At 44.4% G+C, this 24,331-nt stretch overlaps 1 protein-coding gene across 1 annotated transcript in view; it reads right to left on the minus strand.

Annotated features, from left to right (window-relative positions):
• The window catches only part of LOC122923392 (rap guanine nucleotide exchange factor 4-like), a 101,793-nt gene that overhangs the window by 59,839 nt on the left and 17,623 nt on the right, over positions 1-24,331 (minus strand). The window contains exons 2-3 of the mRNA XM_044274189.1: positions 11,718-11,860; positions 3,571-3,659 (exon numbers count right to left, since the gene is read on the minus strand). Of these exons, the coding sequence (XP_044130124.1) occupies positions 3,571-3,659; positions 11,718-11,860 (232 nt within the window). The remainder of the gene's footprint in view (positions 1-3,570; positions 3,660-11,717; positions 11,861-24,331) is intronic.

Genomic DNA, 24,331 nt, shown 5'->3' on the forward strand with positions numbered 1-24,331 from the left:
GTTTTTTGTGCTTCAAAAATTGTGGGCATGGCGTGGGCGGGAACGGGCTGGCAGGCCCGTGTCATTCTTGATTTTCTATATCTGTTTTAGGTGTAGAAAATTGTCTAAATATAAGCCAACAAGGAAGCCGTCTTAGATTTAGACTGGCGCTGGATGTACTATAGTTATGTAGAGGCCGGCGCCTCTTCATAACTTCGGCAGATCCACATCCACCTAATAAATGACCCCCCGAAGTGCTGTATGCATCTTTGGAAATTGCTATTATAATACTTTTGGCTCTTTTGATAGAAAAGTATTTAATATTATAATAATGTTATAATTAATATTATAATAGATTTAAGATCAAAATCACCATTAATAATATGTGCAAAAAATAAAATAAAAAGACGTATATAATGGCCAAGAGAGACTGAAGGCACTCAACACAGAGATTGCTTTTGGGCTTTTTGGGAGAAGACGCCCGACCATGATTGTTATCTTGTCTTTTGCTTTGGTGATAAGAATCTGCGCAAAACTTATACAGATAAGCTGCTTTGTCAGCAAACAAGGGAGTGGGAATTGGCCCAAGGGTGCAAGGATGGAGACAAAAAGTAGGTCCTACTGCCACAGCTGGTAAACATGGCACCGTAATAGTGAGCAGATTTTCATTTTCATATACACTTTCATATATACTTTGCCTCGCTGCTCCTGGGCCTGGGTTACGTTCTGTTGACTACGGCGTCCTGACATTGCGATAATTCATTTAGAGATCTGGGAGCCTGGATTAATTTTACTATCTAAGGTCTGGATGAATTCTGGGGTCTGTTTTGGAACCTGTATTCATTTTAGGGTAACCACAGCAACGAAAAGGAGGCCACAATAGCAATACTATCACTATGTGATGGAGCTGCTGCAATGTTTTTTGTTGTTTTTTTTACTGGCGGATTTCTATGCTTCCATATGAAGTCAAAGACATACAGACGCACAGGGCGCTTCGGTCTCCCATTATATAGAAGGCATGATGTCAGCACATCCGCTAGCTGCAGACAGCAAGCTATCACCTTCTCTGACAGCCTGCCCTTCTGCGCTACTCTGCAATGTCCAGGGCTCTCACAAGCAGTTCAAAATGGATAATTTTTGCCCTAATGCATTCTGAATGGAAAAGGATCCGCTCAGAATGCATCAGTTCAGTCTCCATTCCGCTTTGGAGGCGGACACCAAAACGCCAAACGGATCCGTTCTGACACACAATGTAAGTCAATGGGGACGGATCCGTTTTCACTGACACAATCTGGCACAATTGACTTTCAATGGTGTTCAAGACGGATCCGTCTTGGCTATGTTACAGATAATACAAACGGATCCGTTCTGAACAGATGCAGATGGTTGCATTATCTGAACGGATCCGTCCATGACGGATCCACACAAAATGCAAGTGTGAAAGTAGCCCTTAGACGAGTACCATATTTTATGTGTTTAATTTTTGTAATTTTTTTTTAACCCCTTCTACCCCGGGCCAGTTTTCACCCTCCTGCCCAAGCCATTTTTTGCAAATCTGACGTGCGTCACTTTATGGGGTAATAACTTTGGAACACTTACTTATCCAAGCTGTTCTGAGATAGTTTTCTTGTAACACATTGTACTTCATGACAGTAATTAATTTAAGTTGATATATTTTACTACTGTGGCATAGAAAGGGTTAATCTGCCAGCCTCAGCTTTTACAGCGATGCCAGCGGATACAGCAGGGGCTGGCTTTCAGTGACTGCCGGGCCCCCACACTGATCGGGTGGGCAACGGCATGGTGCCTGCCCGATCAGCATGACGTAACCTCCTGCTATGACGTACTATTACATCATATGTTAGGAAGGGGTTAAAAGAGTTTTAGAAGATTTTTAAACTGATTACCTATTTTTTGGCGTAGAGCATCAGTATCTGATTCGTGGGGGTCCAGCACTCGGACCCCCACTGATCAGCTGTTTTCAGAAGGCACTGTTGCTCTTGTGCTCAGCCTCATTCACTTGAATGGGGCTTAGCTTCTCCTAGGCCACGTGACACATGAACGTGTTGCGACTTGGCCAAGGAGAAGCAGAGAGAAGGCCGCGGCGCTCACATAAGCGCCGGTGCCTTCTCAAACAGCTGATCAGCGGGGGTCTCGGGTGTCAGACCCCCACTGATCAGATGCTGATGACCTACACATTAAACAGAAGACAAAAACATGACGTGAACCCAGCCTTATTGCGTTTTTTTTTGGTACAAAACTGCAATATATGAATAAAGATACATGCTTTGACATGTCTTGCATAAGTCTGTCTTGGACAAAAATAGTAAGCCTTATCTGTTGTACTCTTTATGGTCAAGAGAAACTAAAGGAAAAGAAAATGTGAGCAAAAAGAGAAAGAGACAATAGAAAGAGGGACAACAGAAATTATTGTCGGCGATCGCTGTCATAAGGGCATAAGCAAAAACTGCCTAACAAGTAATCAATGTAACAAAAGCAACTAGAACAACTAAAGCCAGCCTAGCCTCCACCTGTACAAGAGCCAGTGTGGATACTGAGTCTCGTCATTGTGCACACCCCCTTTATTAGTCTACGGAGGGGCTCCTAATATTAGATGGTCTTCCCATATTGTACAGGGTGCCATTTAAACTAAGGATGGCCTTGTACAAAAGAACAGTAAGGACCCAAAAAATGCAATGGGAGGCATATTACACATCTGTACAACAGGAAGCTGTGCCCAGTTGTAATATGTCTGTGTGTAGGAGCCCTTACTCATATTAGATATACTCAAACAGGATTAGTTTTTGGTTATATTGTACTTGGGGGGCCATGGGAGAGGGGCCCAAGCTGAATGTTTGCACCTTACACTTTAGCTACGCTTCTGCTTCTTGGGAAAATTAAATAACAAAAAAAGCAATGGAGGCACTTACAGTACATTTCTACCTATACTTATGCTATAGTTGTATGAATCTGTCAGAAAATATACAACCAGAGACTACTCAGGCTTTAGGGGTTGTCCAAGACTGTTAATCCATCTCCATTGGGCCGGCATGGTCTCAAGGTGAAGAAAGAAAGAAAAAGAAAAGGCTTATATTTAATCTTCTGATGCATGGACCTCCCAGAGATGCGGCAAAATTATCAAGAGGCCAGAAGCTCTTAATTGTGGCAAATCATACGCCAGCATATATAGTAATTCAGATTGGCATGAGAAATGCCATAATAAATTTCCCCCATATCTTTTAGACAGTTTCATAAACCTCCCTCACAGTGGTTACAATTACAGATGAGCGAACCAAAGAAATTTTGTTTTGTTTGAAGTTTGCCGAATTTTTTGAAAAATTCGGTTCCGGCACGATTCAGAGAGAAAGAGAACCATGGGCTTTCCATAATGAAAAGGAGTACCCCAATGCATATACAGTATATAGTATTCTTGAGAGACACACATTTCTGTACTAGGCTCTGTCTGGTTCGCCCAAAACAAATAACAAAAAATTTGGGATTAACTGAATCCAAACTTTTGAGAAGTTCAGAATGAACGTAGAACCAGTTCGCACCTATTAGTTACAATCTCTTGAATTCTGGATACTTTACCTGATGGCTGTTAGTTTCAGTCACTTTGACATCCAAGGAGCCTGTGAGCACCGCATACCAACTTGTACCAATGTCTCCCTGGCGATACACTGTAACCAAAGAAGAACCAGTATATTCACAACTTTTCACAATGTAACTTTTATTATGTTCATATAATTGGAATTTTAATAAGACTGTAATTACTCATATAATTCATGACAATCATAAGAATGCGTCGTAAAGATTTCTTAGGGTCATTATTTAATGTTTTTTCGTGGAATTTTATATTGATTGTCTTTCCTCAAGATAGATCATCAATAGGAGATCGTGGGGTTCTGATTCCTGGCACCCCTACCGATCTGCTGTATGAAGAGGTGGCAGTGCTCGGTAAGCACTCAGGCTTCCTCCCAGGCATCACATTCATCGTTCACACGGCCTAGGGGCAGCTCAACCCCATTGAAGTGAACGGGGCTAAGCTACGATATCAAGCACAGCCGCTATCAAATGGAAAGCACGGTGCATGGTAAGCTGTGAAGCAGCCAAGGTGCTCATCTGAGATCTGGTGAGCCACGGCTTCTTTAAACAGCTGATCAGTGGAGGTACCTGGAGTCAGACCCCCGCAGATATCATAATGATGACTTATCCTAAAGTATGACAATCTTGGAAAACCCCTTTAATACATGTATTAAAGGAAACCTGTCACCAGGATTTTGCGCATAAAGCTGGGGACATGGGCTGCTAGATGGCCGCTAGCACATCTGCAGTACCCAGGTCCCATAGCTCTCTGCGCTTTTATGGTGTTAAAAAACAGTTTTGATTAATATGCAAATGACCTGATATGAGTCCTGTATCCGGAGATGAGTCAAGCGGAAAGGAGCCCAGCACCGCCCCGCGTCCTCCGAATCTCCTCCTTGCTGGCTGACGTCACAGAGCTGGAGCACCGAAATCTCGCGATGCGCGAGCTAGCGCATGCGCAGTGTCGGCATCATGTTCATTCCCTGTACTGGCATCAGCACAGGGAACGAACTACGCATGCGCTAGCTCGCGCATCACGAGATTTCGGCGCTCCAGCTCTGTGACTGCACCTTATAGTGTTATGCCATGGTACACCGCTCGCTACAGTGTAAGTATCCTGGTATAACAGACAGTATAGCAGCACTGTTCATTAGTATACCTAGAATGTTAGCTTGCTTTGTATAAGCTATGACTGTAGTCCAATAAGTGTCAACACATAAAAAGAAACTCAATTATACCCTCAAGCCAAATCTGAAAGAAGAAAAAAAAAATAATAAAAAAAAAAAAAATGTGAAATTGGATGCATACAGAAGTACAACATAGAGACATATTATGGCCATGTCCATGTCTTAAAGGGAATCTGTCACCAAGATTTTGGGGTATTATCTGCAGTACTACATGACTAGTACCGCAGAGGATTTAAGGACTCCTGTGCATGTCTATACGAGTCCTCGCCATGATGTCAGCATGCAGCTCTGAGAGCTGACAGAAAGGGAACAGGGGTAAGTAAAAAAAAATACAAAAAAGCAATCCAGACTCCTTTATTTGCAGTACTACTGTTGTACTATTGCAGATAACAGCACACAATCGGATTTCCGGTTCCGGTGCGCACATGTAGAGAAGGAAGACGAAGCTCCGGGACCCACAGCCCGCAAACCATTACAAAACCGCACGCATTTATCGCTCCCCCAGAGAGAAGACAGACAGCCGCGTGGCAAGATGGCGGCGGTGCAAGAGAAATCTCAAAGACTCACAAGGTCGGCCTTGCAACCCCCCCAGAGGCATAAAGAAACGGCAAGAGCAAGTGCTGACGACGAAGAGGTCAGTCAATCACCTACATCAGACCTTTAAGATTTCCTGCCGTGATATGGCTATCAAAGTAGCTAAGCTGCTGCCACCCGATCTAAAATTCATGTTGGAAGCCACAGTCTTCGTCGTGCTACCACAACTACAGAGAGGTATCCCAACACTCCTCCCAGATTGCAGCACTGGAACAAAGGGTTAACCTGGTAGAGGAAGAACTTGAAAAAGCTCAAACTCAAATCCGTAAAGTCCTCAGTAATAACAAAGCCCTCAAAGATAAAAGTAGAAGATGTAGAAAATCGCTCCAGAAGAAGCAACTTGAGAATAGTGGGTCTACCTGAGGTGATTTCTTTCGAACCAACTGGTTCAAATTTGCGCAGTGGAACTACTGCAAGCCTTAGGGCTCCAAGGAACTTTCACAGTGGAGAGGGCGCACAGGCTGGGGCCAGCCAGGGCATTAGATCAGGAGCTGGGAAAATCCAGGCCAAGACCCACCATAGTAAAGTATTTAAATTACGCAGGCAAAGAGGCAATACTTATCAAATACAGATGACATCCGCAGCCGCTGATAGTACGTGACCACAAAATCCTGATTTTCAGCGACTATTCTGCGGAGGTAGCAAAACGAAAAAGATCCTTTTCACATGTATGTTCCACACTGGTACAGTGCTTTAATTTACCCAGCAATATTGAGGATCTTCTTACCAGATGGTTGCACGGAGACCTATCTCTCCCCAAGAGAAGCTATGGATGCTTTATACTTGGAAAATTATCTTGGGTTGGGATATCTTAAAGCTCCAAACTGGCATTGTCATGGATAAGAAGGGGACTCAGGGAGGGTGTATCTCTCGTAGGGATGTGTCTCCTGTAGCATCTCACTTATCGGATTTAGGGTCCATTCACACGTCCGCAATTTCGTTCCACATTTTGCGGAACGGAATTGCGGACCGATTCATTTCTATGGGGCAGCACGATGTTTCCCAAGTTTATTAAGACATTTTGAAGGAGAACTTAAGGCCATCTGTCCACCAGCTGAAGCTCAACAGAATAGAAGTAAATCAACAACAGGATGGCTTAAACAGAAGAAAATACGCGTTCTGGAGTGGCCCAGTCAGAGTCCTGACCTCAACCCGATTGAGATGCTGTGGCATGACCTCAAGAAAGCGATTCACACCAGACATCCCAAGAATATTGCTGAACTGAAACCGTTCTGTAAAGAGGAATGGTCAAGAATTACTCCTGACCGTTGTGCACGTCTGATCTGCAACTACAGGAAACGTTTGGTTGAAGTTATTGCTGCCAAAAGGAGGTTCAACCAGTTATTAAATCCAAGGGTTCACATACTTTTTCCACCTGCACTGTGAATGTTTACATGGTGTATTCAATAAAAACATAGTAATATTTCATTCTTTGTGTTATTAGTTTAAGCAGACTGCGATTGTCTATTGTTGTGACTTAGATGAAGATCAGATCACATTTTATGACCAATTTGTGCAGAAATCCATATAAATTCCAAAGGGTTCACATACATTTTCTTGCAACTGTATATAAATGATTCGACAGACGCTTAAAGTACGTTGGGTAACAGCTAAACATACTTTTGATTATCATCAAGGCAGAACTATTTAAATATGGAAATAAAGCAGGCAAGATGCTAGCAAACTTATCGCAACCTTACTCTAGACAAACACAAATATACCCCTTGAAAGATGAAACAGGAACATTACAAACTCACCCAAAAAATGTAGTAGATATACTGGGTAAATACCTTGCGTCATTGTATACACAGGATTCCTATGATAGAAGCCGTCAAAGGATCTTTTACAAAAGATCAATCTCCCACGGCTATCAGAAGACTCCTTAAAATATCCTTAATGCAGACATCTCAGAAGACGAATTAAAATCCACGATGGGTACCCTGCATAGTTTTAATAAGGCCTTGAGAAATAAAATCGTATCTACACTCACCTCGCTTTTTAACTCTATTTTACAAGGGGGAAGACTACCACTATCGGGTAATATGGCCTATACAAAAAGATACTCCCGAAACAAGGGAAAGATTTAACGTGCCCAGAGTCGTTCAGGCCAATCAAGACATAAAGCTGTTGTCTAAATTACTAGTAAATAAACTTTCCACTTTACCAGACTTGATAGGGAACCATCAAGTAGGATTTATAAAAGTATGCTCTGCGGTTACTAACATTAGGAAAGTCCTACTAGCTCAAGATGGCCAGAATGAGATGGGGGTGTCGGCTAATCCAGCACTTCTAGCAATTGACGCGGAAAAAGTATTTGCCAATGTTAGCTGGAAGTGGCTGGGAGAAGTATTGGACGCAATTGGACTAAAAGGGCCTTATAGCAACTAAATAAAAGAGCTATATGAGGATCCACAAGCTAGGGCACACGTGCCAGGGCATTTGTCAAACATCATACAACTAAAAAAGGGAACCAGGCAGGGGTGCCCACTGTCTCCTTTGCTTTTTGATGTAACCCTTGAGCGGCTTGCACAACTATTTACTGGTATACAATCCGATCTGTATGAGGGGATTACAGTGGGTAAGAAGGAGATAAAATTACCAAGTTTTGCCGATGACCTATTGATGTATTTGAAGGCACCGGAGCTATATCTGAAAACGATCTTCAGACACTTTTCAGTATTATGGCACAGTCACGGGTTACAAAGTAAACGTGACAAAAAGTCAGATACTGTTTCTACGGAACCAAGAGAATGTTCCTACTCCTCATCTGGGTGTGGAAGTGCGGAAAGACTACGTTTATATCTAGGGATTGAGATGGGTAGAACCCAAGCCTTACTGTATGCCTTAAATTATCCCCTATTGATACAGAAAATTGAAACGGAACTAGGCAAATGGAAGGATTTACCACTATCTCTGTGCGGGAGGGCCCATCTTTTAAAGATGATAAGTTTTTTAAGGTTATTATACCCCTTACAAACAATCCCACTGTTATTGAAACATGTAGATATGAGGATCCAAACGGCATTTACTTCTTTCCTTTGGGGAAAAAAACCCTGCATAGCGTATAAGAAACTTTGTATGTTAAAATGGTAAGGAGGATTACAACTGCCGAATATCAGACATTATAACCTTGCAGCCTTATTTAGGCATATAAAGGACTGGATATGGGATCAAGAACTAGCATATCCTTGTGACCTATCCGCCCTGTGACAAACTAGATGGAAAGATATTCCTTCCCAAATCAAAAGGTCTATACTTCTCAGGGATACGATTATCGCCTGGAAGGCTATAAGAAAGATATATAGACTTGCAAAATATTTGATCATGAACTGATGAGATGGAATGATTTTAGAGCAAAATACCAATTGGCGACTTCTCATTACCTGCCATTTTACCAGATCAAATCCTATTGTAAAAAAAACTATCGGAATCGTTAGGGAAGGGGATAGGTTGACATGGTTCAAGGCCCAAGTGGGCAAAGATAAGTCGATGACCTCCCTTTTAAAGCAATATTACAGAATTAAAGATGTATACTCCATGGGCTTAGTTAAAGGGGTATTTGCCAAAAGGAAAGAGCTAAAAAAGACGATGATCTGACACGCAAGATGAGGGAAGGATTAGACTATATCAGATGTGCAGTCCACGGTGAACAATGGCGTGAAACACAGTTAAGAATTATGCACAAGGCCACATATGCATTTGATCTTTCCTTCAAGGATGCACCCGCTCACTATCTTAGACAGTGTTCTAAATGTGCTCTTCCAAAGGCAGATCTTATGCATGGGTTCTGGAACTGTCCTAAATTGAAACCACTCTGGGAACAAGAGGTACAATATATAAAAAGTAATATGGGAGGCAGTGATATCCCCCACTCCACAACAATGTATATTTCAATATATTCCAAAAAACCAAGACGAGGACACAGGAATGGCGGTAGCAGAGAGAGGTATCCACGTGCTACTTACGGAGGTTAAAAACTGTATATTAAGACACGTCAGTTCCAACTTGGGAAGAAGTTGTAGGTTTAGTAAAACAGGTGTTATATGTGGAGAGGATAGATGTAGAATGAAATAAAGAAAAGGCAACAGACAAATTCCTAAAAAAAAAAAAATGGAGGAAGTTTATTGAGTTCGCTCTGTCAGTTGCTGAGATTCGAAAATTAATCTCCCCCTTCACACAAAGCAAATGGTATTTGGAGGTCCAAGTGAGTGGGAGTCTGGGTAAATTAGAAATGTAAATATTTATACGCTGTATTAACATTCTCAGATAGACTTAACCATAGACAACCAGTAAGGAGCAAAAGTTTTTTCGGGTGAGTTGGGTTAGTGTAAGGGAGAGGGACGGAGATAAGACTTTAACGAATATGATACAAAATTAAACATAAAAAATTATTAAGATCAATGTGTATATCCTACTGAATTCATGATGTATAGAAACTGTTAATGTTAGAAGAAATTGTATTATGTGCTTTCTTTTCTTGAATTTCCTAATAAAGAGAGTTTATAAAAAAAATAATAATAATAATAATAATAATAATGTACAAAATTGTGGTGAAAGATTCCCTTTAATAAAGGGAGCACACAGACGATGCTTGGCTCCAGTGTCTGTACAGTATATGGAGCCCTTGTTTTCTAACTGCTGATTTGAGGATGATAATGAGGTGCAAATCATAGACCATCTCCATCATGTTATTTTCTAAGGTGGTAATGGAAAGCTTTGCCTACGGGGTCCTGACTCTCTGCACTGAACCTGTCCCCAGACCCTCCCCTCTGCTCTGAGTGATTGCTCCAGCATTCTCCTGATTGCACTCTAGAGCCGTCACTCAGAGCAGAGGGGACGGGTGGGGGAAGTGTTCAGTACAGGAAGCCGAGGGCGCTGAACATGCAGGAAACAATTTCACAGCACCGTGGATTAAATACAGAGTTCCTTGGTCAAGAAACCTACATGACCATCATCCCAGGTATGCTTACGCTGCACCTTCAAACAGAGGTCACAATAACGCCTGTACAAGCATCACAGACGCCTGTTCAGGCCATTTTACTCCCTGGAAAAAGACTTGTGTATTTTTGAGCATGGTCTTTTTCTAGTTAGGAGTGCTGTATCAGAAGCTGCCAGGCCCGGCACACATGGAGCCCCGCCCCTCACGGACATCTCACCAGGAGCAGCTCCAGAGTCTGGACTAAACACTACATTGTGGTTACAGGACCTGTGGTGATGTTACAGTCATGTGATCTGCCATGTGTGTGGGAGGAGTTAGGGGAACACAGGCTCGGTGTAGGACTGTGCTGGTGGAGAATGCAGAGGTACTTTATGTATGGAAGGTGTGTATAAAAGCAGGGCTATGTCAGTGTAACCAGTCTATTGTACAGTTCTATCTGTGTAATGGACGTGTGGCAGCGTCAGGCGGGCCCTGTGTGTGGCAGCGTCAGACTGTCAGCAGTTGTGAGAGGTCAAAACTACTGATAGACTCGCTTTTTGGTGCTTATACACATTATTATACACATCCATTTAATCTCTATGGAACTAGTGGAAATATCTGGGCGCTGTACTCAGCTATGTCTGTCAGTCTAATAGACCATTACTTCCTTCAAACTCTTCTAGAACCGGGGCTCAGGACTCCGTTTTAGTGACTGAATGGGGCTCCTAGCTCGGGCCACCAATGATCATAGTATGATAAATAAATGTTGTTTGTAGGATAATCCCCTTAAGGGACTTCCAGATTTATGCCTTGTCCAGGGCCTAAGGAGCAGAGAATTCTCTTTTCAGGCTTTCTCTGAATCCATATCTGAGGCATACCCCAGGCTGAGAGCGGATCCTTTTTTTGTCTGTACCTTTAAACTTGGTAAGCATACTGTAATAGGCCTCATTTATCAAAGCCGTCTTGTAAAAAAATTGTTTGGCTGACCTTGGGTTCAGCTTTCATTTTCTATACCAATAATTTGCTGCTATAAATACAGAGGGCACTTTTTTTCCCCTCACGGTTTTGATATATCAGGCCCAGGATTTGCTAATATATATATATATATATATATATATATATATATATATATATATATATATATATATATATATATATATATATATATATATATATATATATATATATATATATATATATAAAAAAAACAAAAAAAAACACACAACAACAACAGTTCATTTATGCTCGTCACACCTGCATCATGGCTTCCGTTTCGAATCACTCCCACAATGCACTGTTGGCTCTGTCATACAACGGACGCCGCCTGCACCAAATGACCCCTGCTGTCTTTAGGTACATTGGGTTTTGACGGGATATGACAGAAACCTCACTGGAGGCCTCCAAACTAGCCTATGACGCAGGTGTGAACAGAGCCTTACATTGTCTGTACTTACACGTAACGCCCTTTTCCAAGCTTTCATAATATCCACAGAAACAGATCTGCTGAAGTAAATTAGGATGGAATCTCTCGAAAGCCTTCACTGCTTTCAGACGGGCGAATATTATGTCTACGTCTTCTCCTGAACGCTCCACTGGCCTGGAAAGCAATCAAAATATAGAAACTCAAAGTCATGAAAGTAAGTGACAGATTAGAATATGACTCATAAAGTGTGAGAAATATTAGATTGCAAAGATTTACACTGAGGATCGTAGGTCGGGATTCGTGTGAAGCCGACACTGAGACATGGGGGTGAAGCAGCAATTGGTAAGACACGATTTGACAGCTGTCGCACCATGGAACAAATACTGCAGAGAACAACCTGTACATTGACCTGAGAGATACATTACACAGACCCTGTAGATGTACTGTACAATGATGAATCGCTAAGTGGTAGTTTTATCTTAAAGGGGGTCTTTTGAGTGTTTTCACCAAGCACTGAAGGGGAGGTGGGGGTGAATGGAGAATGGTTAGATCAGGGGATGCGATAGGCTAACCTAAAAATGTGTTTTTAGGGAGCGCTTAAAGGCTTTCTGTCACCCCAATTTTCGCTATTAAACAAGCTGACATTATAGATGTAAAAATGTCACCTGAGTTTAACGCTGCATTTCTTTTAAGTATCCCCCCGTTTTCGTGTAATTTTAACTTTTATTATATGCAAATTAGTCTCTAGGAGCAGGGGCTGCTCCTAGAGGCTCCGTTCACCCACCTCATTTCCATGCCCTTCTGTCTTGATTGACAGGGCCAGGCCATCGTTGGTTCTTACTAATGTATTGTGATTGTCCATATTACCTCCTTTGCTGGCTGGATTCATTTTTCCATCACATTATACACAGCTTGTATCCAGAGGTTATGACCACCCTGTAATCCACCAGCGGTGGTCATGCTTGCACACTATAGGAAAAAGCACCAGCCTATGTGTGCTCCCGCGGTCTTGGCCCTTTTTCTTAAAGTGCCAGCCTCTCTGGTGGCCAAGACCGCGGGAGCACACATAGGCTGGTGCTTTTTCCTATAGTGTGCAAGCATGGCCACTGCTGATGGATTGCAGGGTGGTCATAGCCTCTGGATACGAGCAGTGTATAATGTGATGGAAAAATTAATCAAGCCAGCGAAGGAGGAGATATGGACAATCACAGTTAGGGCTGCAGCTATCGACTTTTTTTGTGATCGAGTATTCTATCGATTAATCGAGTACTCTAATAACAAAAACTCATCAGCTGTCCCTCATGCCATCAGCTGCCCCCCCAGTGCCACCCTGTCCCCCTCCTAGCCATGTCCCCAGCACCAGTACTTACCTTTCCTGTAGGGGCGCTGCTCCACAGCTCCTTCATCTTCTTCTCCGAGCGCTGCACTGCCATCCTGACGTCACACAGCGCAAGGTCATAGTGCGCTGCTTACGTGCACTATGACCTGACGATGTGTCAGGATACAGTGCAGCGAGGTACAGGCCGGCGGATGACCACAGAGCGGTGAGTATATATCAAGCGCTTCACTCTCACTCCATGGTCACATGACACAAACGAATCCTCGATGCAAAATATTTGCATTGGGGATTTTTTGGGTGTCGAATTACTCGATTCAATCGAGAAATTGTTTCAGCCCTAATCACAATACATTAGTAAGTGCCTTGTATTTACTTTCTCTACGTGATAAATGCCATTTGCTGAAGGGAAACAACCCCTTAAGGCCCCTTTCACACGGGCGTTGCGGATTGGGGGCCGGATGCATTCTGGGAAAATAGTGCGATTTTGACACTAAAAACAAGTCAGTTTTCACTGATTGCGTTCCACGTTTGTGTTTTTTCCGCGCGGGTGCAAAACATCGTAATGAGTTTTGCACGCGCGTGAGAAAAATCGGCATGTTTGGTACCCAGACCCGAACCCGGACTTCTGTAAAGAAGTTCGGGTTTGGGTTAGGTGTTGTGTAGATTTTATTATTTTCCCTTATAACATGGTTATAAGGGAAAATAATAGCATTCTTACTACAGAATCCATAGTACAATTTTCCTGTCAAATAGCAGACACCACAATGGAACCTGGTGGACCCAATGATAAACATGTGTAATGTATCTTTCTCACACAAAGGACATCTCTAAACTGCAGAGATGATTGTGGAGCAGGAAAGTCAGTGGCCGCCTTATAGGCACTCGCCCCCAAGTGTCAATTTCATAGGAAGCCAGTTCATCTCTCGGTATAGTTTTTGGAGTGTGGGAGGAAACACATGCATACATAGGGAGATAATACGAACACTACACAGATGTTGCCCTTAGTCCAATTTGAATTGAGGAGCCCATGGCTGCAAAGTACTGTAGCAGTGCTAACTACTGAACCACCATGCGGCAGTCCACCAGGCATCTGTCATGAGAAGGATCCAGAAATGCATTGTGAGGTCTGTCATACAGAAAACCCACAATGCATGTGTGAATAAGGCCTCATGCACACGACCGTTGTGTGCATCCGTGGCCGTTGTGCCGTTTTCCGTTTTTTTTCGCGGACCCATTGACTTTCAATGGGTCCGTGGAAAAATCGGAAAATGCACCGTTTTGCAGCCGAGGCCGTGATCCGTGTATCCTGTCCGTCAAAAAAATATGACCTGTCCTATTTTTTTGACGGACAACGGTTCACGGACCCATTCAAGTCAATGGGTCCGTGAAAGAACACGGATGCACACACGATTGGCATCCGTGTCCGTGATCCGTGGCCGTAGGTTGCTTTCATACAGACGGATCCGAAGATCCGTCTGCATAAAAGCTTTTTCAGAGGTGAGTTTTCACTTCGCGAAAACTCAGATCCGACAGTATATTCTAACACAGAGGCGTTCCCATGGTGATGGGGACGCTTCAGGTTAGAATATACTGAAAAACTGTGTACATGACTGCCCCCTGCTGCCTGGCAGGTGCTGCCAGGCAGCAGGGGGCAGACCCCCCCCCCCCCCCCCTGTTTTTAACTCATTTGTGGCCAGTGCGGCCGCCCCCCCCCCCCTCCCTCCCCTGTAGTTAACTTCTTGGTAGCCAGCCCCCCCTCCCTCCCCTGTAGTTAACTAATTGGTGTCCAGTGGGCCCCCCCTCCGTCCGCTATAGATAACTCATTGGTGTCCAGTGGGCCCCCCCTCTGTCCGCTATAGATAACTCATTGGTGGCCAGTGGGCCCTCTCCCCTCCCACCCGAATTAAAATCGCCCCCCTATCATTGGTGGCAGTGGTGAGTACCGATCGGAGTCCCAGTGTAATCGCTGGGGCTCCGATCGGTAACCATGGCAACCGGGACGCTACTGCAGTCCCGGTTGCCATGGTAGCTTAGCAATTTGTAGAAGCTTTATACTTACCTGAAGAGCAGCGATGTCTGTGACCGGCCGGGAGCTCCTCCTACTGGTAAGTGACAGGTCTGTGCTATAAGCAATGCGCCGCACAGACCTTTCACTTACCAGTAGGAGGAGCTCCCGGCCGGTCACAGACATCGCAGCTCTTCAGGTAAGTATGAAGCTTCTACAAATTGCTAAGCTACCATGGCAACCGGGACTGCAGTAGCGTCCCGGTTGCCATGGTTACCGATCGGAGCCCCAGCGATTACACTGGGACTCCGATCGGTACTCACCACTGCCACCAATGATAGGGGGGCGATTTTAATTAGGAGGGGGAGGGAGGGGAGAGGGCCCACTGGCCACCAACGAGTTATCTACAGCGGAGGGAGGGGGGGCCCACTGGACACCAATGAGTTATCTATAGCGGACGGAGGGGGGGCCCACTGGACACCAACGAGTTATCTATAGCGGACGGAGGGGGGGCCCACTGGCCACCAACGAGTTAACTACAGGGGAGGGAGGGGGGCCCACTGGACACCAACGAGTTTACTACAGGGGAGGGAGGGGGGGGGGGGCGGCCGCACAGGGGAGGGAGGGGGGGGGGGCGGCCGCACTGGCCACCAATGAGTTAACTACAGGGGAGGGAGGGGGGGCGGCCGCACTGGCCACCAATGAGTTAAAAACAGGGGGGGGGGGGGTCTGCCCCCTGCTGCCTGGCAGCACCTGCCAGGCAGCAGGGGGCAGTCATGTACACAGTTTTTCAGTATATTCTAACCTGAAGCGTCCCCATCACCATGGGAACGCCTCTGTGTTAGAATATACTGTCGGATCTGATTTTCACGATGTAGCTCATATCCGACAGTATATTCTAACATAGAGGCGTTCCCATGGTGATGGGGACGCTTCAAGTTAAAATATACCATCGGATTGGAGAAAACTCCAATCCGATGGTATAAAAGAACTCCAGACTTTACATTGAAAGTCAATGGGGACGGATCCGTTTGAAATGGCACCATATTGTGTCAACTTCAAACGGATCCGTCCCTATTGACTTGCATTGTAATTCAGGACGGATCCGTTTGGCTCCGCACGGCCAAGCGGACGCCAAAACGACTTTTTTTTCATGTCCGTGGATCCTCCAAAAATCAAGGAAGACCCACGGACGAAAAAACGGTCACGGATCACGGACCCACGGACCCAGTTTTTGCGGGCCGTGAAAAAAAACTGTCGTGTGCATGAGGCCTTAGGAATCACCCTGTTGGTCAGGAGGACCCCCACACCCCTGGCAATATTCAGTCAAAAACTGCCTTCAGTTTTTAGGAGATGGACCAAGGAAATACTTCAGACACTGCTAAAGCGCCTACCAGGTTTCACACTGTTGGGGTATTTTACGAATGATGGTGACTAAATCTGGACTGATCAGACTAAAGGGGTAACAAATCATTGGGCAGAACACTTCACTTTCTAAGCTACATTTCTATGCATTTTTGTTTAATTTATTTTTACAGTGGCCCCATAAAGGGGTTATGTCATGATTGATATAAAAAAGTTCATGACAACCTCTTCCTAGCAAAGCTAGAACCAGCCCTGTACCTCACATGGATCCAGAGATCTGCACATTCATTGCTCTAATAGCTCTGCTAGATTATGTTCAGCTGGGCAGCTCAGGGGACGTGTCCTTTCTGCTGCAGCTCTCTCTCTCTGCAACTGCCACAGCTTCTAACAGAACATATGGCTACTGGCAGTTGAAGATTTAAGCCTCATTCACACGTCAGTGTTCAGTCAGTGATTTCCATCAGTGATTTTGAGCCAAAACGGTGCGGCTCTAAACACAGAACAGGTGCAGGTCTCTCCATTATGCCTTATGACTGTGGGGGCTCCTATCCTGGTTTTGGCTCACAATCACTGATGGGAAAACACCGACATGTGAATGAGGCTTTAACCGCCTCCGGACTGCCTAACGCAGGATCGCGGTCCGGAGACGGCTGTCAGGCAGAGTGACGCATCGGTGCGTCATCTCGCGAGACACGAGACTTCCTGTGAACGCGCGCACACAGGAACTGCAGGTAAGAGAGTGGATCTACAGCCTGCCAGCGGCGATCGTTCGCTGGCAGGCTGTAGATGCGATTTTTTTAAACCCTAACAGGTATATTAGACACCGTTTTGATAACAGCATCTAATATACCTGCTACCTGGTCCTCTGGTGGTCCCTTTTGTTTGGATCGACCACCAGAGGACACAGGTAGCTCTGTAAAAAGTAGCACCAAGCACCACACTACACTACACCCCCCCCCCCCTGTCACTTATTAACCCCTGATCACCCCCCTGTCAGGCTCCATTCAGACGTCCGTATGCATTTTACGGATCCATGGATCGGATCCGCAAAACACATACGGACGTCTGAATGGAGCCTTAGGGGGGGGTGATCACCCCATATACACTCCCTGATCACCCCCCTGTAATGCTCCATTCAGACATTTTTTTTGCACAAGTTAGCGGAAATTGATTTATTTATTTTTCTTACAAAGTCTCATATTCCACTAACTTGTGTCAAAAAATAAAATCTCACATGAACTCACCATACCCCTCACGGAATCCAAATGCGTAAAATTAAGACTTTGTAAGGAAAAAAAAAACAAAAAAAAAAAAAACATCATTATCAGCTAACTTGTGACAAAAAATAAAAAGTTCTATGAGCTCACTATGCCCATCAGCGAATACCTTAGGGTGTCTACTTTCCGAAATGGGGTCATTTGTGGGGTGTTTGTACTGTCTGGGCATTGTAGAACCTCAGGAAACATGACCGGTGCTCAGAAAGTCAGAGCTGCTTCAAAAAGCGGAAATTCACATTTTTGTACCATAGTTTGTAAACGCTATAACTTTTACCCAAACCATTTATTTTTTACCCAAACATTTTTTTTTTATCAAAGACATGTAGAACAATAAATTTTGAGAAAAAATTATATATATATATATATATATATATATATATATATATATATATATATATATATATATATATATATATATCTTGTCTTTTTTTTTTTTTACATTTTACAACTGAAAGTAAAAAATTTCATTTTTTTTTTGCAAAATTTTCAGTAAATTTCGATTAATAACAAAAAATGTCAGCAGCAATGAAATACCACCAAATGAAAGCTCTATTAGTGAGAAGAAAAGGAGGCAAAATTCATTTGGGTGGTAAGTTGCATGACCGAGCAATAAACGGTGAAAGTAGTGTACTGCAGAATTGTAAAAAGTGGTCTGGTCATTAAGGGTGTTTAAGCTAGGGGGGCTGAGGTGGTTAAACTGAGCACATTCAACGAGCTCAGAGAAATAAAAAATAAGGAGAAGAAACAGCAGGTGGCGCTATACAGATACATTTTATTGAATAGCTCACTGGCTATACAAAATGTTTAATTACATGTAATTACCAAAAGTATTCAGATCCAGGTGCTGGTTTTAAAAAAGGTAGAATATGTTTCAGGACACAACCCCATTAAGCAACAATACTCTCAACACACAATACAATGCTCCTTCTTTGTCTATTCAAAGAAAAAACATTCAATGCCGACACACCGCACTGGTATTTCACTGGTAAAACACCTGTATAAGGGCTCGTTCACACGAACGTTGAGTTTCCAGCATAAATACAGGCATTCTGCCGGGTAAAATACCACTGCGGGAGTTCATTCTTTTTTGCCGAAATGTGTACTAGAGGCTCCTGCCATAGCTTCTGCACACCTCTCTACAAAACATTGTGGTATTACATGTCCTTTACTATTCCCTACTTGCGCTAGTAAAAAGAAATATGAATTTCATGAGCTTTTCATTGCAGTTTTACTAGAATTTTCATCCATCTATCCATTCTTTAAAGAGCCTCTGTCAGCATGAGCACTAGGGGAATAGAAGTAGCGGTGCTCCAAGTGTTATGCCGGCCCCTCGATGCTCAAACTGCCTAAATAGCACAATTAAAAAAGTCCACATATCTTTGCAGTGGAGCAAGCTAAAAAATAAAAATTTAAAAGTGTTGTTTTAGCATGATTAACCCTACCAGGCAACATGCCTGGTTTAATAGGGCTGATCATGCTGACAGAGGCTCTTTAACATGTTTTCTTTGAAGTTTTTCTTTCTTTTTCTTTTTTCTTCTAAAGGAAAGCCTATGGGAAAACGGCAGATAAAACTGCAATACCTAGAGCATGCTATGTTTAAAAAAACACCAAGGACTCAAAAAAAGGCTAGAAAAATGTAGTCGTCCCCCCCCCCCCCAAAAAATAAAAAATAAAAATAAAAATAAAAAAATCATTGCTTGCAGCGTGTTTTATTTGTCACTATTGGCTTTCAGCTAACCAAATGCAGCATTTCGTGGGCAAAAAAAGTGCATGCAAAAAGACTGGAAAAACACAATTTCTAGAACAAATTTCTAGTTTTCCATAGAGATTTCATCATGGCCTACAATATTTTTTTATCAATGGTCATCCCGGAATAAATCTTGAGGGACCACCATATGAGTTGTGCTGTTTGCTTTATCTGCAGCCCCCTGCTGAAGACTGAAAGCAGTAAATATGGTGACAAAGAATACTACGTCGTCAACACTAGAGGTCCCCAGAAACCGTGCTAAATTGTGGCCGAAGTCTGCATACAATTAAATCACGCAGACAACTGCAGACTGAATTCAGTCTATGTTACTTGTATTGGCTTTGACTGCATTGTCTTCCTATAAATACAATTAATCCTAACAAATTCATGTACACGTCCCTATACTTTAGTTTTTTACAGTCTTTGCTTAAAGGGATTGTTCACCTTTTGGGGAGAGTTTAGGCAGACCCAACCCCCCCTTCCTGATGAGACCCCAAAAGGAAGCATACTTACCTGTTCCCTGCCACAGGGTCCCAGCTCCATCATTGCCCTGCTTCCACCACCTCGCTGATGTTCCACGCTGTCATGTCGACTTTCATGCCAATGACTGGCAGTAGTGGTGACCTAGCCCCCTTGCATCAGGTGACTAAATGGTATGAAGCAAGGGACATGCGTCAAATTGGATGTTGACAGAAGGGGATGTAAACAAGGCAGCAATGGCCAGGCACCTAAGGCTGGGTTCACACCTGAGCGTATTCGATATGAGCTTCTTACAGGCGTTTTTAGCAGGTGTTTTTGAGGCGTATTTTGGGGCGTTTTTGTATTTAGGAAACGCGCGTTTGTGTGATTGTGGGGATCTGTGGAGGACAGTGTTATGGGGGATCTGTGGAGGACACTTTTTATGGGGGACCTGTGGATGGCACTGTTATAGGGGATGTGTGCTATGACACATAGAGCCATGAGGGGGGCCAGCATAAGACACACATATAGCATCTTATGCTGGTCCCCCTCATGGCCCTATGTGTCCCCTCATGTGTCCTAAACTGCGCACATAACTGGATTTGTGTGTAAAAAGTATTTTACTACTGTCTGAAATGAGCTCTCTTCCATTGATAAAATGGCCAGCCTCTGTACTCACTTTATGAATGCACTGCAGCGAGCGTCGGTGAGCTGGCCGGCCGGCGCGTGACTGACGTCACTTAGTAACGCTCCTAAGGAAGCTGGAGCGTTACTAAGTGACGTCAGACACGTGCCGGCCGGCCAGCTCACTGACGCTCGCTGCAGTGCATTCATAAAGCGAGTACAGAGGCTGGCCATTTTATCAACAGGAGAGAGCTCATTTCAGACAGTAGTAAAATACTTTTACACACAAAGCGGCGCGTATGTACGCGCGTTTTTAAATTAGCAAAAAAGAAACGCCCATTGTTGCGCGTTCCCGCTGAAGTCTATGGGCGGGAACGCGCGACAATACGCCCCAAAGAAGCTCCTGTACTTCTTGGGGCGTAGGGCGTTTTACAGCGCGTTCGTACGCGCTGTAAAACGCTCAGGTGAGGACCATGCCCATAGGGAAGCATTGGTTCTTGCCTGTTGAGCGTTTTACAGCGCGTAGGAACGTGCTGTAAAACGCTCAGGTGAGGACCATGCCCATAGGGAAGCATTGGTTCTTGCCTGTTGAGCGTTTTACAGCGCGTAGGAACGTGCTGTAAAACGCTCAGGTGTGAACCCAGCTTTAGAAGCACGGAACCAGCAGTGGGGAGCAGGATAGTATGCGTCGCTGGTCGGGCCAGGAGGGTGAAGTCTGCCGAACCCCTCCCCGCCAAAAAAAGGTGAACAACCCCTTTAACTTTGCGAATAGTTCACTTTATCTTGTACTGATTTAAATAAAAATTTGAGACGCAGCTGTAAATGCTAAAAAAAAAAAAAAAAAAAAAAACATTTTCTCCCCTGCCCCTTCCAGTGCTGATCTCCGGATCTGCAGAGCTAACTTAATTTTCTTAGTGATGATGTTCCAAGCACACAGATCATCGTACAGGCCATCACTGGCCTCAATAGCATATGGCACGTCACTGCTGAGGCCAGTAATTGTCTGCAGCAGTGACGTGGTGTTTGGAGGATGCACCGTTACAGACACGAAAACACCAGCAGGGGAGGACTGAAGCATGGCACTTAAAGCGGCAGGGCAGCATCACTTCTTCTGTAATTTTATCACATTTTGTGACTACCTTTTTGTTTCTATAGCTGCTATGCTGATTATTGTGTCTCCATGGTAACAGCCAACAAACAAACCTTGCGAAGTCTGACTTAGCACTTGCTCCACTGCTAGGCTGACAGAGCAACACCCGAACAGCTAATTGTCAGGGGTGTGGGGTGTCAGACCCCCATGATCAACTAATGATGATGGCCTATCCTCAGGGCGGCAAACTACGGGATAGGGTGGCAGTTTTGTTGGTACTAGTTTAGGGTACATATGATTTTTGGTTGCTCTATATTACACTTTTTGTGAGGCAAGGTAACAAGAAATAGCTGTTTTGGCACCGTTTTTTTTTTTGTTATTTACAACATTCATCTGACAGGTTAGGTCATGTGATGGTTTTATTGAGCAGGTTATTTCGGACGCGGCGATACCTAATTAGAGATGTCGCGAACATAAAATTTTCCATTTGCAAACGCAAATTTACACAAATGTTCGCGAACGGGCGAACCGCCATAGACTTTAATAGGCAGGCGAATTTTAAAACCCACAGGGACTCTTTCTGGCCACAATAGTGATGGAAAAGTTGGGACTAACACCTGGACTGTGGCATGCCAGAGGGGGATCCATGGCAAAACTCCCATGGAAAATTACGTAGTTGACGCAGAGTCGGGTTTTAATCCATAAAGTGCATAAATCACCTAACATTCCTAAATTGTTTGGAATACCGTGCTTTAAAACATCCAGTGTGTGTATACGATCAGGTATGATGTTGTATCGATCAGGTAGTGTAAGGGTTACGCCCGCTTCACAGTGACAGACCAAACTCCCCGTTTAACGCACCGCAAAGAGTTGTCAATAGTTGACACCAGGGCCGTCTTTAGTATTGATAGGACCCTGGGCAAGAATTTACTGGGGCCCCCTGGATCCCACCTTCCCACACTGTAGTATGCATGGCGCAGAGGCGTGAAACGGCCGTCGCCACGATCCTTGTTGCCTGCGCTATGCCAAGTCCGCTCCATGTCTGCAATAATGATGTCTGAATAAAGAATCTACATTTTTGGCGAGTGCCGCCCACATTTGTTTTCTTTTTCGTGACATAAGTTGTGATTTTGAGGAAAACCCGGCAGAGTTTTTTTGTGTCTTGGGAGAAAGTTTTGGGCAGTGTCACCCTGTTGTGCTCTTTAGAAAATTTGACTTTCTTAATTCAGACATTAGTGCCGGCCGCACTACAGATCCCCCAATCATACATTGGTGTGTGTGTGCATACATTGGTGTGTGTGTGCATACATTGACAAAAAAAACAAAACCTACTTAACTACCGCTAACCACTTCTTCCGCTCCGTACTTGTGGGCTGCCCAGGCGTGAGTTCGTTGCGCAATATATAGGGAGGGCCCACCGCTGCACTTAAAAAAAAAGCACTTGCGGGGCTGCACCCCCCCCCCCCCCCCGCCATGCAGTGGCCAGCGGGGCTCAAGAGGCAGCTGCCTTGGGCCCCCCGAGGAGCAACTGGGCCCGGGGCAGCTGCCCCTTTTGCCCCACGTTAAAGACGGCCCTGGTTGACACACATTTTATTCCTCTATGCGTCAATCTTGGTGTAGTGATGACTGTGCTCGTGCGCACGTTCGGGAGATTGCAGGCGATGGCGGGTTTTCAAAGCCTATGGTCGGGTCGTTCAGAGGTAGTTCAGTGACAGTTAAGTGACCCAGAAAACAATGAATCTGCAGTGTGGGCCCATTGTTGGCCTAGTAGGCTTTAATGATCACCTTAGTTGATCAAAGAAAATGAATGTTTTTTCTATGAAAAATTATCCAGCCGATCGCTTTTGGTCTGTTCACAATAAAGCAACGACCTTATCATCTGGGGTGTGCCAACATACTCAGAGGTGGTGATTGCTTCATTGCGACACGCAAGCCCCTTCACCACAACAAGGTAACGATCACGAAGGGGAATTGACACATGTATGTGCCTTTTTTTTGTTTCGTTTTTGCAGCCACAGTGCAGCACCAGAGGCCAGAAAAATTAGGCATGTACACATGCCTGAAAAATCAGGTATTGTTGCAGTCGCTGCTGTAGCAGCGGCCGGAAAAATTGCTGTTTTCCAGTCAGAGAGTCTACTAAAACATTGCGGCTTGAACCCTAGTTGGTGGCGGAGAAGTCACGCAAGTCATCCGGCATGCAGAGATTAAATACAGCAGCGTGGGGACCATTTTTAGCCCAAGGCATCGCATCAGGCCTTTTTGAGTCAAATGCATCCCCCAGGGCAGGGGCGTATCTATCGCGAGGCAAACAAGGCATTTGCCTAGGGCGGCACTTGCCAATGGGGCGGCAAAATGCCTTGTTTGCCCCTTGTCCCATCAGACGCCTCCGGTATATTCAGAAGATCCGATGGTATATTCTAACCCCCAGGCGTTCCCATGGTGACGGGGACGCTTGCCTGGGGGTTATAATATACCATCGGATCTGAGTTTTCACGCTCTCAGTGAGAGCGTGAAAACACAAATCCGATGGTATATTCTAACCCCCAGGCGTTCCCATGGTGACAGGGACGCTTGCCTGGGGGTTAGAATATACAGGGCCCCGCCGCTCACAGGAAAACATTTAAAAACGAATCAGTAACCTAAACTTTATTCATTAGTGATGTCTTTACTGGATACCTTACTCTGTCTTTCAGCTCCGGTAACAGCAGGCAGTGCGGGCGGGCGGCGCTCACTCACTGA

This window comes from Bufo gargarizans, unplaced genomic scaffold (genome assembly GCF_014858855.1).
Source record: "Bufo gargarizans isolate SCDJY-AF-19 unplaced genomic scaffold, ASM1485885v1 original_scaffold_1555_pilon, whole genome shotgun sequence".
Lineage (NCBI taxonomy): Eukaryota > Metazoa > Chordata > Amphibia > Anura > Bufonidae > Bufo > Bufo gargarizans.